The sequence below is a fragment of the Perognathus longimembris genome, chromosome 7, assembly GCF_023159225.1.
Source record: "Perognathus longimembris pacificus isolate PPM17 chromosome 7, ASM2315922v1, whole genome shotgun sequence".
Classification (NCBI taxonomy): domain Eukaryota; kingdom Metazoa; phylum Chordata; class Mammalia; order Rodentia; family Heteromyidae; genus Perognathus; species Perognathus longimembris.
In genome coordinates this window covers 14,238,731-14,258,020 of record NC_063167.1, presented here as the reverse complement: position 1 = coordinate 14,258,020, position 19,290 = coordinate 14,238,731, and the positions used below count along the sequence as shown (strand labels likewise).

The following is a 19,290-nucleotide window of genomic DNA, read 5'->3' as shown; positions in this document are numbered from 1 at the left end:
TTTAATGTACTCCCTGAGTTTTAGCAGGGAGATTGTTCTAGTTTCTAGCAAGCCTCCTCAAACAGGCCCATCCCTGCCTAACTGTTCAAGGGTAGATCTGGGCTTCCAGAAGCCCTGGCCAACTCCCACAGCAGTGACAGTGGGGGCTGTCAGTGGGCCTGTCCAGTTTGCTAGAATGTTATTGCACTTAGGCCTTGTAATTCTATTATGTGCCAGGCCCTTTGTCCTCTCCAGAGCTCAGTCTGGCATCTCCAGCTAAGCATCGACCTGGAATCCCTGGTCTCCATCCCAGAGAAGGTTCTAAGGAAGGTTCTTGGGGAAGGCATAATGTAGGCTCCTGTGGAAACGAGGAGCATGTAGTTCAGGCGATGCCTAGCAGATGGAATTCCTTACCTCTCCCTCACCTTAGAATGTAGAGTCCTCTGGGGACTTGCAGAGAAAGCTCCTGACAAAAGATGTACAGGGGGAGCCATCTTGGCTGCCAAGGGCGCCTTGCCCTGATCATGAGGTTGAGGTGAACACAGGAAGTACTTCCAGGAGCTGCTCCTGCTTCCTTGGGAGGACTTCTTTCCTCCTTTCTTTTTTGGCCACGGTTGATTCGTTAAGGATTCCCAGCCTACCTCCAAGCTCTCACACAGACCTGAGGACAGAGCTGACAGGGCCTTGGAGTGGGGGAGAGTACAGAAGGACCTCTTCACTGCAGACCAGGCCTTGACAGCTAATGACAGAGGCGTTACTTGTTTAGGTTTAGAGGTGTGGGAAGATTCTTTAGTGTCACTCCTTCTCCCCAGAGAATGACTATCTGCAGTATTCCTGTTAGCCTGGCTGGGGCAGGGAATAAGCTCTGCTTGCCTTCTAGAGAGGCATCCAGGGGTGGGGGGTCTTAAGTGGCCCTTCACCCACCCTCAGGGAGCTAGGGTTCCTCAGAGGCTCAGTTGGGCAGCACTTTTTGTTTGTTTGTAGCATTAAGTTGATTTAAAATATGAAGTTGGCTTGTTGGGTTGATTGATCCTGGGCTGACTGACTGGCATTTGAAGTTTGGAATGTGGGGCTTTTGTTGGGGATGTGGCCACTTGTGAGCTGATGCCCGACTGAGAACAGTTGTGTAGCCCCCTCCAAGGAGTGGCCAGCAGCTCAAAGACACCCCCACTTAATTTCATATGCTTCATAAGAATGCCTTTAGTCTCTTCACACATACTCAGGGGTCTTATTTGAGGTCTACCTTGAAACCCAGAATGCCTTTGGCCTTTGGGTGATGATTGGGGCTGTTGCAAGGGATCTGGTTTGGAGCAAGTGGGGTATTACTGTTCTGGGGTCTCTGTGGTTTCCATTTAGCCTTCTGGTAGAAGAGCAGAACAGAGGTGCTTGGCTTTTATACATTGGACTCTGGAGATTTCTCAGAACTTCACTGGAAGAAAGGGAGAAGAGGCCTACAGAACCCATCTGGAATGAGTTTTAATGCTAAGTCTGGCTAGAATTCAAGCTCTTTCCCCAAAGACCCAGCCATAGGACTGGACAGAGCCTTCATGAACAGCTGTCTTATCCACACCATTCCTAGCCAAGGGGCCAGACCTCCCAGATTCAGCCTCAGCCTCCGGCCCCTTTCTTGCCAGTGACACAGACCTCCCAGGTTCATAGACTGCTTTAAATATACCATTGTGAGTGGTATTTCCTTTAGGGGTCATGTTAACTTTAGTACAGTAGAGAGCCAGTTTGTTCTTGTAAATGATTCCTATGGGGTAATTTCTCAGCCCTGTTTGTAGCCCCCTAGTCACTTGTCCCCAGGGACCTCAAATAGCATTAAATTGTTAGTAGAGTTCAAGATTTCTTAACGTCACTAAAGATACCAGAATGTGCCTCCTGGGTGCTTCTTTCTTGGTGGCTCTTCCTCCTCCTCTTCCGCCCCAGTGTTGCCATCGGTGAGTATGGCTACAGGCAAGAGAGAGATGGGGAAGCTTGCAAACTGGCTTTAAGGTGGTTCAAGTTTGTTCCCCTACCCCATATGGTCTCCACCTCCCTTCCTTCCACCCAGTGTTCAGTGTTGTAGTGAGTTTGGGTGCGCCAGCATTGAGGTGTTGTGTGGCTTAATGCATTTGAAATGAAAGCCTTTGGGATTGGTTGGAAACAGCTTTGTGATTCTTGTTATAACCAGAGGTCCCACTGTATCGTGACAGCCTGTTCTTTTACAAGCCGCCCCCCGCCCCCAATGACCATGGTGGTCATTAGCCCAGCCATCCATCTGGCTCCAGGATAGGTGAAAAAGCCTGGCATGGGTCATTAGTCTCGAGGGTGAGCTGGCCCAGGGGTACCTGGTGTCTGTTCAGGTACAGGGACCATATGTTGGTCACTCACCTGTGGCCTGGTTTACTCTTCAGACCTGCATTGGTGAGCACCAGCTGGGCCTCCTTGTGTTATGATGTTTGGGCATTAAAACAATGGCAGCTCCTGGTTTCTTGTCTTTCTTTGAATTTGTTGCCTGCTACACACACACATACACACACACACACACACACACACACACACACACACACACACACCCCTTACCACCATACCAGCTCCTGGTTTCTTGTCTTTCTTTGAATTTGTTGCCTGCTACACACACACACACACACCTTACCACCTTACCACGCCCCAGCCCTGTGATGTATTCTGACTGACATTCATCATTAACTATGGGTCTGATTTCTCTCTGAGAAACTACCTCCTTTCCCCACATTGGCTTATTGCCATGCTTGGAAGTTAGCAGCACCCAGAGTGGTGTGGCCCACTTGCCTCCACCACCTTTCACAGGGCCATGGTGGTTGTTCCCTAAGAAGCTTCCATCTCATTTACAAAGTGGAGTCCTGAGTTCAGCAGTATCAGCATCACTTGGGAACGGAAAAATGATTAGGTGTATATAATGGAGTACTATTCAGCCCTAAAAAGAAATAAGGTATCCTGAGGACCATGAAGTAAAAAGATCCATTCACAAAAAAAAAAAAAAAAAAAAAAAAAAATCACATTGATTCCATTGATACAAAATGTCCCGAACAGTGTAAATGGATGAGGGATTTTTTTTTTTTTGTCAGTCCTAGGGCTTGAACTCAGGGCCTGGGTGCTGTGCCTGAGCTGAGCATTTTTGCTTAAGGCTAGCATTCAACCACTTGAGCCACAGCTCTACTTCTGGCTTTTTAAGATAATTTGTTGGAGATAAGAATCACAGACCTTCCTGCCCTGGCTGGCTATGAACCATGATCCTCTGATCTCAGCCTCCTGAGTAGTGAGGATTACAAGCATGAGCCACTGGTGCCTGGCTGGGATGAGTGCTTTTTTTTTTTTTTTAACAGAAATGCAAAGATCCTCAGCAAAAATACTAGGAGGTCAAATATTGGAGCATATAAATTCAGGCAGTATAATAGGGAATTTATACCAGGAATGCAAGGTTGGTTGGTTTAGCATCCCCAAGTCAACCGATGTAATATGCCATATCAGAAGAAACGGCAAAAGTCATACCACAATTGGAGCCCCCCAAAAGATAAAGCTCAACACCCTTCATGACTGCTAAAGAGCAGTTCTTATGGGTTTCCAGGTTGCCCTGGAATTACTGGGCAAAAGCAGTTCTGCCTCATCCTTCAAGGATCATGGGCACACACCACCAAGGCCAGTCTCATGTTAACAAAAACCTTAATGAAATAGGAATAGAAAGCAACTTTTCAATCCCAATAAAGAGCGTAAGTGAGAAACTCTTAGTATGTTTAATGATGAAATAATGTTGCTTCTGTAGGATCAGAAGCATGACAAGGAATGCCACTCCATTCCTGTTCACTGTACCACAAGTTCTTGCAAATGAGGAAGTGGTGTTGTAGCTCAAATGGTAGTATGTGGGTCCAGAGAGGCTCAGAGACAGTCCTTAGGCCTGCTTGAGTTCCAGGCCCCCCCACCCCAAAAAAATGTGTACATTTTTGCTGGGTGCTGGTGGTGACTCATGCCTGTAATTCTAGCTACTCAGGAGGCTGAGATCTCAGGACGGCAGTTCAAAGCCAGCCCAGGCAGGAAAGTCTGTGAGACTCATCTCCAATTAACCACCAGAAAACCAGAAGTGACACTGTGGCTCAAAGTGGTAGATCACTAGCCTTGACCTGTAGAGCTCAAGGATAGTGCCCAGGCCCAGAGTTAAAGCCTCATGACTGACAAAAAAAAAGAAAAAAGTTTATTCATTGGTAATCCTGACTCCTCAGGAGACTGAAATCTGAAGAGTTCAGCTCAAAACCAGCCCAGACGGGCTGGGGATATAGCCTAGTGGCAAGAGTGCCTGCCTCAGATACACGAGGCCCTAGGTTCGATTCCCCAGCACCACATATACAGAAAACGGCCAGAAGCGGCGCTGTGGCTCAAGTGGCAGAGTGCTAGCCTTGAGCGGGAAGAAGCCAGGGACAGTGCTCAGGCCCTGAGTCCAAGGCCCAGGACTGGCCAAAAAAAAAAAAAAAAAAAAAAAAAAAAAAAAACCAGCCCAGACAGGAAAGCTTATGAGACCCTTATCTCCAGTTAGCCACCAAAAAGCTGAGGTATGGCTCAAGTGGTAGAGTGCCATCTGGAGCAAAAAAGCTAAGGAACAGTGGATAGGCCTTGAGCTCAAGCCTCAATACTGGTACTAAAATGAAAGAGAAGGAAACCAACATCTGTCTGCTCAAAGCTCATAAAGTCAACAACTGCTTCCTTGAACAAAGGTCAGTTATTATTTATTGAGCCTTGTGCCAAGATGGGGGGTCATAAGCACTACTCCTTCCTTGTCAGAGGTGTGTACCTGTTTTGAGTTTTCTTCTTCCTGGGGTTGGCTAAGAGTTGGAGATTGTATGCCTGCAGCAGTCCCCTGATGGCAGTGCTCAGCCTTGTGCTATAATGAGACAAAACCAGGCCATTCTGGAACTCTAAGCATTCTAACAGCCCAGCAGTAGAACAGGCTTTTCTGATATACATATATATATATATATATATTACATATATACATCATATATATACATATGTACATACATACATACACACACACACACATATATATGTATATTTGCATCTTGATCCTTCCACTGATCCTGGGAGAGACTAGATGATCAAACTGGAAGCTGAAAAATTTAATCCAATAGGATCTTCACTTAATTTCCACAAACATTTTTTGAGCACTTACATGACATGTGTCTTCCCCTGTGAAAGAGAAAGGGTTAGGGGAACTCCGATGGAGTTTATAGCAAATTGTAATTTGAAACAGCTTACAGACTTACACATTTGTTGAGACAAACACCCTTGAGCTGAGCCTCTGTGCTAGGCTCGAACTTCAGCATTCATTAGAAGCACCTAGAAGGCTTCTTGAAACAGATCGTTGGGCTTCATTGCCAGGTGATGGTCGTAATGGTGATTTGCAGTGCTAGGGATGGAACTCGGGGCTTCTAGGCAGGTATTCTACCAATGAGTCTCACCATTCGCCCCATCTCTTGAGCTGATTCTATATGTCAGCGGTGGAACCGACCCCTCCTAAAGTAATGGTGAGGATCCCACTTGGAGAGCCACTGTGTAGACAACACATCACTGCCGAGATTCAGACATCACAGTGGAATTCAGAAGGAAAATAATCACTGCTCTGAAGGTGTTGGTAAGTATTCATTTCTTTGGTAAACTGGAGCCATCATTTAATTTCCAGGAAAACTTTACCAATTGTGTGTGTGTGTGTGTGTGTGTGTGTGTGTATGTGTCTGTACGTGTGTGTGTGTGTCTGTGTGGTGTGTGTGTGTCTGTGTGTTTGGTACTTACTGCTTATTGGCCTTATCTTTACCATAAGGAAACAGACTCAGGAAAGGTAGGAATGTGTACAAGGTCACCCAGTAAGTGATGGAGCACAGCTGTGGGTCTCTAAAACTTTCTTACTCTTAATCTCTTGTCAAACCTCATGTAGGAGCTGGGTGTGGTGGCTCATGCCTGTAATCCCAAATGTGAAAGACAGGAATTAGCATCGGCTAAGATCCTATCTCCAAGACATAAAACTCCACATGGACTAGTGTGTCACAGTGAATCCCACTTCACTGGTTTCCAGGCTTTGCCAGTCCTTGAATAGACACAGCACTTAGCAATCAGCATGTCTGCTGTATCTGTGTGCCGGAGACCATGTTGATCCAGTCAAGATCACATGTCCCTAATCAAAGGACTCCCTGGCCACCCTAAGAATGTCTCCCTGGTTAACTTTTTTTTTTTTTTGTCAGTCATGTGTCTTGAACTCAGGGCCTGGGCTCTGTCCCTGAGCTCTTTTGCTCAAAGCTAGCACTCTGCTACTTTGAACCATGGCACTACTTCCACTTTTTGAGTGATTATTCAGAGATAAGAGTCTCACAGGGACTTTTGCGCTCAGGCTGGCATTGAACCGTGCTCCTCAGATCTCAGCCTCCTGAGTAGTAGGTAGGATTACAGGCATGAGCCACCGCACACCTGGCCCTTGGTTAATTCTTGCTGGGCCACTGGGGAGGCTGGTTATTCTCCCAGTGTGGGCAGTGTCCTCTGGTGGCCATTTTGCCAAGTACACAAACTAGAGAAGCTACTCTAGGGCAAAGTACTGGGCTTTTATTATATTTAATTAATTCATTAAAAATTTTTGTTTCGGTGTTGGTACTGGGGCTTGAACTTAGGGTATGCCACTCTCCCTTGGCTTTTTCATTGAAGGCTGGCACTGTACCACTTTAGTCACATCTCTACTTTTGCCTTTTAAGTCTCATGGACTTTACTGTCTGCTAGCTTTGACTTGTGATCCTCAAGATTTCAGCCTCACCTGCACATCCATGTTTATTGCTGCACAATTCAAAATAGCCAAAATATGGAAAGAGCCTAAATGCCCCACTACAGATGAATGGATCAAAAAAATGTGGTACCTGTACAAAATGGAATACTACATAGTGATTAGAAATGACAAAATAATGGCATTCGCAGGGAAATGATCAGATCTTGAACACATAATGTTGAGCCAGACAAGCATAGAACACAAAGAACAAAGGCACATGGTCTCCCTGATATGTGGTTGTTGGGGGTGGGGGGGAGAACAGTAGAGATCATGTCTATAAAATGACAAACTTCTTTTCAAATGGTATTTCCACATGTTTTGGTCAGCGACTTTACAGTATGTCTCTGAAACCAATTACTAAGTAAGCAATAAACATAAAAAGGTCTAGGATAAATGTATCAGAGGATCACAGTAGCTCAACAGCTATGTACATATGATTATATAAGATGAGGCTAAGCAAAACGAACTCCAAGAGATGGAAACAGGAGGATTTTATTGTTGTCGTTATGTACTGTATGTATTGTATGTCGTTATGTTAATGTACTTGGTGAATTTGCTATGGTGTACCCCGTGGTCACTGTATATGATTTTGGTACACTGGATATTATATATGTGCTTATCTGAACTAGGGAAGTGAAAGAAAAATGAGGGAGGGTATAACAAATAAGACAAGAAATGTACTCACTACCTTATTATGTAACTGTACCCCTCTGCACATCACCTTGTCAATAAAATTTAATTAAATAAAATAAAAAGTGAGACTAAAAAAAAACAAACAGATTTCAGTCTCCTGAGTAGTTAGGGTTTACAAGTGTGAGCCATTAGAGCCTGGCCAAATTTACAAAATTTTATTGAGCACCTCCTAGGAAGGTTGAATTCTCAAGATAGAGTTTCATTCCTTTTATTGAAGTACACTTTTCTTATTTACCCACTTAGATGCAGAGTAAAGTCTTCATTCCCTAAAGATGTCTATATCTTATCCCTCAGAACCTGTGCACATAATTACATGGCAAGAGAAAATTAAGACTGCAGTTGGGCTGGGTGCTAGTGGTTCATGCCTGTAATCCTAGCTATTCCAGAGGCTGAGGTTTGAGGATCTTGGTTTGAAGCCAACTCAGGCAGGAGAGTCCACAAGGCTCTTATATCCAATTAACTACTAAAAAGCCAGAAGTGGAGCTATGGCTCAAGTGGTAGAGTGCTAACCTTGAACAAAAAAAGTTCAGGGACAGCACCTAGGCCCTGAGTTCAAGTCCTAGTACTGGCACATACAGCCCCTTTCCCCCCTCCCCCAACACACACATATGGAAGTTCAAAATGAATTTTTTAAGCAACTGCACTTCTCATGGGAAGATTACCCTGGATTATCTAGTAGAGCCAAGTTAATCATAGTCCTTTATGTGAAAGTGATAAGAGACTCAGTATGCAAGAGTTTTGAGCCAGGCATGGTGATTCATGCCTCAAATCCCAGCATTCAGGAGGTAGAGGCAGGAAGATCATGAAGACATCCTGGACCCTGGCAGAGAGACAGAGACAGAGGACATGATATATTGCTGGCTTTGAATAATAAGTAGGAAGTCATGTACCAAGAGATGCAGGAAGCCTCTAGAAGGTGGAAAAAAAAAAGATTTCTTTCCTAGGGCCTCTAAGAAGGATCACAGCTACACCTACACCTTGCTTTTCTCCTGGTGAGATCCATTTCAGACTTCCAGAACTATAAGTCTCCAGAAATCTGTGCACACCTGTAGTCCAAGCTACCCAGGAGTCTGAGGTAGGAACATCCCTTGAGTCACGCAGGAGTTCAAAGCCAGCCTGGGCAACATAGTCACGTAGCATAGCTATTTCCATGCACTCACCAACTATCTCCTTAGAAGGTTCCAACCTTTTACAGGCCCACAGACCCTTTGGGAATCTGATGACAACTACACAGCTGTAGTACTCTGCAGATGGGGTGCCCCCCCCCCCCAACATCTTCACCTGAAGCCTGCTCCCCCTCGTGGACAATCAGAACTCCTGCATCCAACATTGAGCTGGACAGGCACCACCCACCGCTAGGGGGCTCTATGGTGTAGATAATTCACAGTCCTGGAATGGTGACAGATGCCTTGGTTACCTGTTCTAGCCTGGAACTATCCAGCTTTCTCTCTCAAAGGAATTTTAGGAGTTGAGAATCTAAGATTAGTATCCACTGGTGGATTGAACTGGGGGAACGTACCCTGGAGTGCATCTGTGTTTGGTTCTTGGGTACTTTTCAGTTCTTGTTGGGATCATTGGGTAGGAAACACCTTGCAGAACTTGAGGCCAGAGGCTTCTAGAGCCAGCAGAGGTTGGGGATGGGGCTTTATACATGTAGACACAGGGAATGAAAGGAGATAATTCTGAGATGATTGACATGACTGGGCTTAGGAGAGTAGTTGCATAAAGTAAATCTTGGGGCTAGGCACTATTGGCTTGTGCCTGTGATCCTAGCTATATCAGAGGCTGAGATATGGAGGATGAGGACTTGAAGTCAGCCAAAGCAGAGAAGTTCGAGATTTAATCTTGAAAATAACCAGCAAAAACAGGGTTAAAAATGAGGCTCAGGCTGGAAATGTGGCTAGCTGTAGAGTGCTTGCCTAGCATGCATGAAACCCTGGGTTCAATTCCTCAGGACCACATAAACAGAAAAGGCTGGAAGTGGCGCTGTGGCACAAGTGGTAGAGTGATAGCCTTGAGCAAAAGAAGCTTAGGGACAGTGCCCAGGCCCTGAGTTCAAGCCTCAGGATTGGCAAAAAAAAAAAAAAAAAAAAGTGAGTTCAAGTGGTAGAGCATCAGCCTAGCAAGTAAGAAACTCCAAATAAAAACTTAAGTACCACCAATTTTTTAAAGGCCAAGTCTTTGATAAACGTTTTCATTGTTATCTTCTGTTCAAGCCCCCAGCCCCAGTCCCAGTCCCCTTTATAAGACCTGTGGTGGTCCCCAGTTGTGCAGACGGATTGGCATACATACTTTCACCTAGTTTTTTTTTAGGCCTTTGTATTGGGGGGGCGTACTGGGTCTTGAATTCAGGGCCTAGGCACTGTCCCTGAACTTTCTTGCTCAAGACTAGCACTCTACCACTTTGAGCCACAACTTGACTTCTAGTTCTCTGGTAGTTAATTGGAGATAAGAGTCTCACGGACTTTCCTGCTCAGGCTGGCTTTGAACTGTGATCCTCAGATCTCTGCCTCCTGAGTAGGTAGGGTTATAGGCATGAGGCACCTGTGCCTATCACTTTAGGTTATTTTTTAGATAAGATCTTGAGAGTTTTTACCTGGAACCAGCATCGTATTGCCATCTATGACCCGTGATTGCCACCACACCCAGCTTTATTGGTTGAGATGAGGGGGAATCCCACCAACTTTTTGCCCTGGCTGGCCTCAAATCATGACCTTCTTGATCTCTGTCTCCTGTGTAGCTGATATTGTAGTTATGAGCCATCCCCCCAACCTCCCTTTGTGTTTGATCTATGAGGTTCATGGAAGCACTGAGGGCTATGGGAGGGGGACTAAACAACCATCTTGGGAAAGATGGGAAGGCTTCCTGGAGTCACGAGCTGGAAAGGAAATGGCCAAGCATAGAAACTGGAAGAGCAGGGCTGGTAGAAGGGACAGCCTATGCAAGGGCAGACAGATGGGAGTCTTGTGCTCTTACTACATAGAGGTTGTTTTTTTTCTCTTCCTGAGAGACTGCAGAGGCAGATGGGAAGAGGTCGTGGCCATGCAAAGGAGCCTAGACTTGATCCTGAGCATAAGGAACCCTGTTTGCACCCTTTTACCCTTGGGAATCTATTTTCCTTCTGGAAACATGAACTCTTCAATCTAGAGGAGAGCCTGGAACTTACATCCAATGACTAACATCAGATAAGCCTGGATTAGAATTCTGTACTTGCCATTCACTGGTCACCTGCTGTGGATGTCAATAAATGTTTCTTGCAGATATTGGGGGTGTAGCTCAGAGGTAGCATACCTGCCTAGCACATATAAGGCCATAAGTGAGATTAAACCCCAGCACTGCAAAAAAGAACTAAGTTTATCGCACCTCTGCTACATTTTCTAAGCCTCCTTTGGGGGCCATGCACCTGTCTGCTTCTTTAATTGAAGCTTCACAGTCATCAAGGCTCCTTTTATAAGTAATTTCTCACTGGGGGTGGTGATGCATGCCTGTAATCCCTACTGAGACAAGAAGAACATGAGCTCCAGGCCAATTCCTTCTCTCTCTTAAACACAGACCCTGTTTCAAAAAAAAAAAAAATTCGTAAATGTCTCACAGAAGTCCAGGAGGAGCCCAGGCGAGCAGGTGGGCCGCCCTGGTGGGCGCAAGGGCTTGTGGAGCCTGGGAGGGCGGGCCACCCGGGGGATCGAGGAGACGGGGCGGGGGCGGGGGTGGGGGGGGCAGAATCAGCAGAGAACGGTGGGAGAGGCCAGAGTCCGAAGTGGGATTCGGGTGGGACCAGCGTGGGACAGCGAGCCTCGCAAGGCTGGAGATCCGCACCAAAGCAGAGAAAGCCGAGGAGGGCCGAGCCTCTCGGGGTGGGCGAGGCTGAAACCCAGAGGGGAAAGGCGGGGGAGTTAAGTCAGGGGAGGAGGGTGAGCTTCGACGACCACAGAGCCGTTGGGGGCGGGGCCTAGAGGAGCTGGGCGGAGCCGAGGGGCGGGCGGGGATGCGGGGCGGGGTCAAGGGGAGCCGGCAAGGCGACGGGGGCGGGGCCAAGGTGAAGAGAGACGCCGAAACGTCCGGAGCGAGGCCGGACGCGGAGGGCCCGGGGGACACGGATGTAGAAGAGGCGTGGCTTATGGGTGCCGCGTGGAGGGCCCAGGGGCGGGGCTTCGGAGGCCTGGGCGGAGCGCGCAGGGGGAAGGGAGGGGCTTGTGGGCGTGGCGCGGAGGCCCCGGGGCGGGGCTGCGGAGGCCTGGGCGGGGCGCGGAGGGATAAAAGGCGTGGCTTGGACAAGGCGTGGAGAGGCCGGGGGCGGGGTGTGCGGAGGCCCGGACGGGACCTGCGGCGGACGGTGAGGCCGGACCAGCGCTGTGCAGCTCGGCGCAGCGCCCCCCGCGCCCCTCTCCGGCAGCCGCGACGCCTTAGTCCCGCTCCCGCCATGCCTGAACAACTCTGCGTCGCCGAGTTTCTGGCCGTCACCGCGGAGGACCTCAGCTCCCCGGCCGGAGCCGCCGCCTTCGCCGCCAAGATGCCTCGATTCCGGGGGGCGGCGCTCGCGCGGGAGGAGGTGAGGGGGCCAAGGCGGGCGGGGACCCAGGTTTGCGTGGGGCCTGGCTTTGACCTCAGAAGTGACCCTGGCTGCCATGACCCCGAAACCCGCTCCCTTTCTAGATCTGTGGGAACCCAGCGCATCTCAGACATCTACGTACTTTTATAGTCGAAGCCCCGGAGGCCCCGGGACTGTTTGTGGGGGGCCTCGAGGTCACCTCGATGACAGACTCCACATGTCAGGGCACATCCACCCCCCCCCCCACAGTACTTTGGGCTGTCTGCCGTGTCACGTGTGGCTGCTTGTGACTTAACAGCTCTGTTTGTATGTTCATCTTGGGGGGTCCCACAGTGCGCCCCCGTATCACTCCCCTCTGAGTAGCAGGCCACGTTCTGAACTTACTTCTCCCGGGCTGCAGGGAGCGCCACCCCACCCCCTCCCCCCCTTGCCGCCGGTTCTGAGACTTGGCTCGCCTTGTGGAATGAATGTGAAGTGGGAAGGCACCAGGAGCCGGGGTTCACCTTGGCTGGGCTGTTGGCAAGTTTATAGGCTCCTCTTCCCCTCCCCTCTCTCTTTGTCTTTCCCAGGCTTTTCTTTCTCGTCCTTGCAGGCTGCCCCACCCCGTTCCCAGGCTCTCTCATTGCAGTTCATTCCTCTTCTCTGAACTTGCTGCAGCTTTCTTTCCCCAGCTCCCCTGCAGGGAATGTTCTGGGATAGACACCCGGTGGCCTTGGGCCAGCAGGGAATCATGCCATTGTGCATCTTCCTTCCTTCCAGAAGATGCCCTGAATTGGGGTGAGGTTTTACACTTCAGCAGCCCTAGCCTCCCAGCCTTCACCATAAATGAGCTGAGCTTCTACGGGGTGGCACATACAACAGTTGCCATCCCATGGCTCCTAGCTACTCAGAAGGCTGAGATGTGAAGATCAGGGTTCAAAGCCAGCTATGGCAGAGAAATCTAGTCTAATATCTCCAACTAGCAAAAAGTCAAAAGTTGGATGTGGCTCAAGTGGTAGAGTGCCACCCTTCAGCAAAAGAGCCAAGCAAGAGTGCAAGCCCCAGTACTGGCACACACGCACACGCACACACTATTACCATCTTCAGAGACTAGGGTGTCGTCCTCTCCCCTTCCAGTTTGACCTCCATTCCAGTCTTCCTTTGTACAAAGATAATAGAGAATTTTACATAGAGCTGGAGCTTCAGGAAGGCAGACCTACTTGTGTTCAGAGCCTGGCTCTGTGATTTGCTAACTGAAAGAGCTTGGCCACACGACCTGGTTTGTCATCTATGAAATGGGGACAGTAATGTTTACCTACCTCCCAGAGCTGTGGCATCATACCAATCAATGGGTGCCAAGCATGCATCTGGATAAATGGAATGAATAGCAGGTTAATTGACAGACTTTAGTTTTTAATCTTGCAGTCTTGATGTTTGAACTCAAGGCCTCAGACCTGCTAGACAGGTGCTTTGCCACTTATCTTTATCAGGTAGAATCTCATTTTTTTCTTTTTTTCCTCTTTTTTTTTTTAACTGAGCAGGCAGCAGGTTGAGATCCTACCTATGACCTCCAGTTGATACCACAAGTATGCACCATAGTGCCTAGTTGATTGATTGAGATTGGAATCTTGATAACTTTTTTCCCAGGCTGATCCCAACAACAATTTTCCTAGTCTCTGCCTCCCTGGTAGCTGGGATTACAGGTATCAACCATTCAGTGGAAAGACGTCTTCCTTCCTTCCTTCCTTCCTTTCTTCCTTCCTTCCTTCCTTCCTTCCTTCGCCAGTCCTGGGGCTTGAACTCAAGGGCCTAGGCACTGTCCCTGAGCTTCTTTTGCTCAAGGCTAGCACTCTACCACTTGAGCCATAGCACCACTTCCAGCTTTTTCTGTTTATGTGGTACTAAGGAATCAAACCCAGGACTTCATGCATGCTAGGCAAGCACTCTACCATTAAGTCACATTCCCAGCCCCAGTAGTTCGTTTTAATAGAAATAGGCAGCCAGTGAAACCAGAAGTCCTTCCTGGAGCAGAACCAGTAGTTTGGAGTTGAACATGGGTATTTCCCCAGGAGGTTCGCAGGGAAATGCCACCACTCAATCTCATCCTCAGCACAGCTTCCTGCAGATTTTCTACATAACCTTAAATTTCATGACTCAGGAGTTTAGTACTATGGGCATCCATAGGGCCTTTGCCACTCACTCTCTTTTCCACGTTGCTCATTAGATCACTGAGTCAGAGCAGAGGGGTCGCACTGTGGATCCTTCTTTGTGGAGAGAAAGGTCTGTTTGTGTCTGTGCACAGGCCCTGCCCGGCTTTGTGTGTATAAGCACTTTGTGTTGGGGGAGGGGCCCTTAGTAGGCTCAGACCAGGGTTCACGTTTGCCCAGTTCATGCCAGACAAAACTAAGCCTCCTTTGCTTTCAAATCTGTAGTTGGTGCTCGGGTAAGGGTTCATATCTGTAACAAGAAAGGCTTGGGGGGGGCCCTCCAACACAACTTTCCCCTTGAACGTTTTGATGCCCTAGAGGTGAAGAGTTTGAACTTTGGATTACATTTTTTGGTCTCTTGTTTGTTTCTGCATTTGGGTTTGCATGTTGTTATTATATTGTACCGGTATGTGTGTAGTTTAATGTTGTGATTTTTTTTTTTTCCTCCTCAATTCTTTCTGGGCATGACTAACCCACCCCCAGGCTTGAAGTTCCATGTGGTTGAACCAAAATGCAACTGATTCTTGAATCAATTCTTCCATTTCCGGCTGGTTTCTTGAAAGTAACTAGGGACCTTGTTTTAGGATTTGTAGTCTCTTTGCTTTTTTTTTTCTTTTTTATTTCTTATGCCTTTCTACTTTTTTCCATTTCTTTCTTTAATTTTTTTTTTCAGCACAAGGTTTCAAACTCAGGGCTTTTTACTTGCTAGGCAAATGCTTTTATTGAGTGAGCCATATGTCCATCCTTTTGCTCTGATTATTTTCAGATAGGGTCTCTCTTTTTGCCTAGCCTGGACCATGACATTCTATTTCATATTTCCTGCTACAGCTGGATTACAGGCAAGTACCACCTTGCATCACTTTTATTTTATTGGTCATAGGCTGTCCCTGAGTTCTTTTGCTCAGGGCTAGCACTCTCCTACTTTAAGTCACAGCACTATTTCCTGTTTTCTGGTGTTTAATTGGAGAAAAGAGTCTCATGGATTTTCTTGCCTGGGCTGGCTTCAAACTGTGACCCACAGATCTCAGCCTCTTGAGTAGCTAGGATTACAGGTGCAAGCCACTCGTGCCTAGCTCCTTCTATAGCTTTTAATGTTGAGATGGAGTCTTGTGAAGTTTTTTCTCTAGACTGGCCTGAATAGTGGGTCTCAGACTCCTGAGTAGCTGAGGCAACAGGTACATGCCACTCACTGTGCCCAACAATGTTCGGTTGAAGTTCTTTGAACTTTTTACCTGGGCCTGCCTTGACCCTCAGCCCTTCTGATCTTTACTGCTTGTGTTGCTGAGATTACAGGTGTAAGCCACCAGTGCCCAACAGGACTTGTAAAGGTTTGGAAGCCCTACTGGGGAAGGGCCCTGAGTAGGTCCCAGGAAACTAGACTATCCAGATAAGGGACATCTTAAGAGAGAAATTTGCCAGGGACTCCTTGTTTAAAATGGAGAAACTCAGGTCCAGAGGGGGCAACAAACTTTCCAACTGGGGAGTGCCATTTTCTTCCAGAGTTCTAGGGTCCTATTCTCTTTCAAAGTCCATCTGTCTGTCCTCTCTGTGCAATTTCTTTAACCTTCAGTGGGCCTATCCTGAAAATAGGATCATTCTGGAAATGGGCCCCATAGATTTCCCCCACTTATCACCACAGTGGGTTGTTTTTAAAGGCACTGAAGTAAGAGTGTTAAGTTGGAATCCCTGTGCTAAGTATGGAGGTATTAAGATAATTGTCATACCATCTCCCTTCCTCCTGTCCTGAGCTCCTTTATAGCTGTCATCCCATGGATATTCACAATGATATTGGAGAAAACTGGCCCAGAGAGGTTAGGAAACTTGTCCTAGGTCATCACACAACAACATCTCTCTGATTCTTGTGCTCCAGCCAGTTTTCCATCTCTATACTAGGCACCAAGGACATAAAGATGTTACTTTGGAGGGTTGATTGGTGGGGATGTGCTGACCCCCTTAAAGAGGAAAGTAGGAGTACCAACATCTATCCTGACTTCCTGGTAGAGGGGCTATCAGTGCAATAAGTGAGAAACGGAGCTGGCAAGGGGGAGACCCAGTGAGGATCAGTGCAACTAGGGAGGGCTTCCTGGAGGAAGCGACACTTCCTGGGAAGATGAATAAACCTCACTTAGTGAAGAACATAAGTGAATGAATTCAGATGCTGACAGGAAGAGAGCTCATCAGGAACCCAGTAAACCCATAGGACCTGTGTTCTCCCAGAAGTAATTGCTGTGGGCATGCACATGCTTATAACCTATGACCCCAGACAGGGAGGGGGAGATGGGGGACCTTTACCTACATTGGTAACATGTCTTATCATGCACACATTTTAAATTTTGATGGAGTCAAATTTATCTTTTTCTTGGTGATATTTGCTCTTTTGAGTCTTGTTTCGAGAACAATTCTATTGTTGAGTTTTACTAATCTTGCGAATCTTACCACTTGCTTCATAGTATGTATCTGTTTTAGTGTAAAAATTATGTGCTCCTAGAGATTGTTTGCAAGAAGTATCTGCAAGTCTTCTTCTTCCTCCTCCTCCTCCTCCTCCTCCTCCTCCACCTCCTCCTCTTCCTCCTCCTCTTCTTCCTCCTCCTCCTTCTTCTTCTTCTATTGGTTATGGGGTTTTTTGTTTTTTTGTTTTTTTGCCAGTCCTGGGCCTTGGACTCAGGGCCTGAGCACTGTCCCTGGCTTCTTTTTGCTCAAGGCTAGCACTCTGCCACTTGAGCCACAGCGCCACTTCTGGCCATTTTTTTCTATATATGTGGTGCTGAGGAATTGAACCCAGGGCCTCATGTATACGAGGCAAGCACTCTTGCCACTAGGCCATATCCCCAACCCTGGTTATGGGTTTTGAACTCAGGGCTTGTGCACTGCCCCTGAGCTCTTTTTGCTCAAGGCTAGCGCTCTATCACGTTAAGACACAGCATACTACTTCCGGTTTTCTGATGGTTATTGCAGATAAGAGTTTCCTGGGCTTTCCTGCCCTGTCTGGCTTCAAACTGTGATCCTCAGATCTCAGCCTCTTGAGTAGCTGGGAGTACAGGAGTGAATCACAGGCTCCTGGCTAGAAGTTTTTGAAGAATTAGAGGTGCTTGGTCTAGGCCTGGAGGTCCAGGCTGGGAAGGTGTTGGAGCAGCTGCCTCATCCTTCTCCCTGTCTTGTGTTTTTCTCTGTACATGCCGTGACGATGGGATCCCAACATTACATAGGCCCCAGAGTACAGCTTTGTCCCCGCTCACCCCCCCCCGAAGTCATGTGATCTCACTGGCCCAGTGTCCAAAGGTAACCCAAGCCAGTGTGTCCCACTTCCAAGTTCCTGGCTGAGGTTTCCAACCCAGCCCAGCTTCTGGATTTGTTCCAGAAGATGGGTCTCCACCCCTGCTTTCATCAGCAGAGGCCATGGAGGGATAGACGCAGGCAGGATAAAGATGGCCACCGAGCCCTACCATGTGAGAGGAGGGGCCTCTCAGAGAAGAGGGCTGGGGTCCCAGCCTCCTGCAGATATCCCTGCCAACTCCTCTCCATTCCACACACTTGGCTCCAGGGAGCCGTGTGGCCCCCGCTGCCTTGCCCCACTCCTGGTAGTTCCTTTACCCCTCGTCTCAGTGTGGAAAGCCCGGGCATAGATGGGTAGGAAGATGGATTGGAATGATCGTCAGAGGTGGGATGGGGAGGGGGTTGGCAAGACTTAGAGGGCCTTGGACGTTAATGTGGTGTTTGGACTTTTGACTGGGCAGTGTGAATCCCTGCCACATTGCCCAGGGAATGGATGAGGTGGGCCACATCCAATAGTGAGCACATCGCTCAGTAGGAGAGGCAGCCCCTATCCAGGGAGCTCCAGTCTCTTCTGGAGCAATCAGACAGGAAGCCCAGCAACAAAGATGGCAGGAATTGCATGTCAGGCTGAGTGGCAGGAAGGTTCACTGAGGTACCAGAGGCTGAGTGCTAGGTCCTCATCTCTTCTCCTGCTAGCCTTACTGTCCCTGTGGTGTCTGTCCCCTCCCTCCTTTTGGTGACTCACAGCCCAGGCTTCCATTGCAGCTGTTCACTTAGAGCACACTCGTGACCCCCCAGCCCCCAGCTGGCCTCCAGGTCCCCCCCCCCCCAGTGATGGTATCTCCTCCTACTCTGTCAGAGACAGAAGCCTCGCATTGCCACAGGCTCCCGGGACCACTGCTGCAATCTGCCCGCTGCACTCCATCTCCCTTAGCCCACTCCCCGCCCCTGCCCTGCACAGCCCCCTGGGCCTTCACCCCAGCTCACCTCCCCCAATGCAATCAGCTGTCTCCTTCGCACCACAAATCACAGCTTTTGTATTTCTCTGTATAATTATTCAGATCTGACTTCTTGATAGACTTCCACTTCTGTGATGCTAGAATCTAATCTCATTGTGCCCCGTGGTGTGTGTGCGTGCGTGTGTGTGTGTGTGTGTGTGTGTGTGTGTGTGTGTTTTCAGTGCCAGTACTGGGGCTTGAACTCAGGACCTTGTACCCTTGCTTGGCTTTTTCTCTGTCACTCTACTTCTGGCTTCTTTGCTGGTTATTGCAGATAAGACTTGTGAGGATTTGTTTGTTCAGGTTCGTTTCAAACCATGAACCTCAGATCTCAGCCTCCTCAGTAACTGGAATTAAGTTAGGCAGGAGCCACCAGCACCCAGCTATTTTTTTTGGTATAGCTAAGAACTGAACCTAAGGCCTTGTACATGCTAAGCGTACAGTGTACCATGAGCTACAGCCCTGAACCCCCGTGCATATCAGCGGCCCAAAGTGGGTACTTCACTGGCATTTGTAGAGAATGGTGCGAGGATATGCTAATGGAAGAAACAGCTTAAGCAAAGGCCCTGAGGCTGAGAACAACAACCTGCAATACAGCCAGTGCCGGAAGGAGGCCAAAGGGGCAGAAGTAAAGTGATGGGCAAAGGAAGAGCAGCACCAGGGGATTTTGGGGAAGCAGGTAGGGGCTCGTAGGCCCTGCTAGTGAGCTTGATTCTATTTGTTATGCAGACAAGCAACATAATTCAGTTTATATTTCAGGAAGATCATGCCAGCTGATACGTGGAGATTAGACTG

General features: G+C 48.1%; 1 protein-coding gene across 6 annotated transcripts in view; it reads left to right on the top strand.

Moving 5' to 3' along the window:
• The first annotated feature begins 11,786 nt into the window (after positions 1-11,786).
• Positions 11,787-19,290, top strand: part of Asap3 (ArfGAP with SH3 domain, ankyrin repeat and PH domain 3) — a 54,119-nt gene continuing 46,615 nt past the window's right edge. For all 6 annotated transcript variants that reach the window (XM_048350487.1, XM_048350491.1, XM_048350489.1 and 3 more), the window contains exon 1: positions 11,787-12,038. In XM_048350487.1, coding sequence (XP_048206444.1) covers positions 11,910-12,038 — 129 coding nt within the window. In that variant the 5' untranslated portion in view covers positions 11,787-11,909. The remainder of the gene's footprint in view (positions 12,039-19,290) is intronic.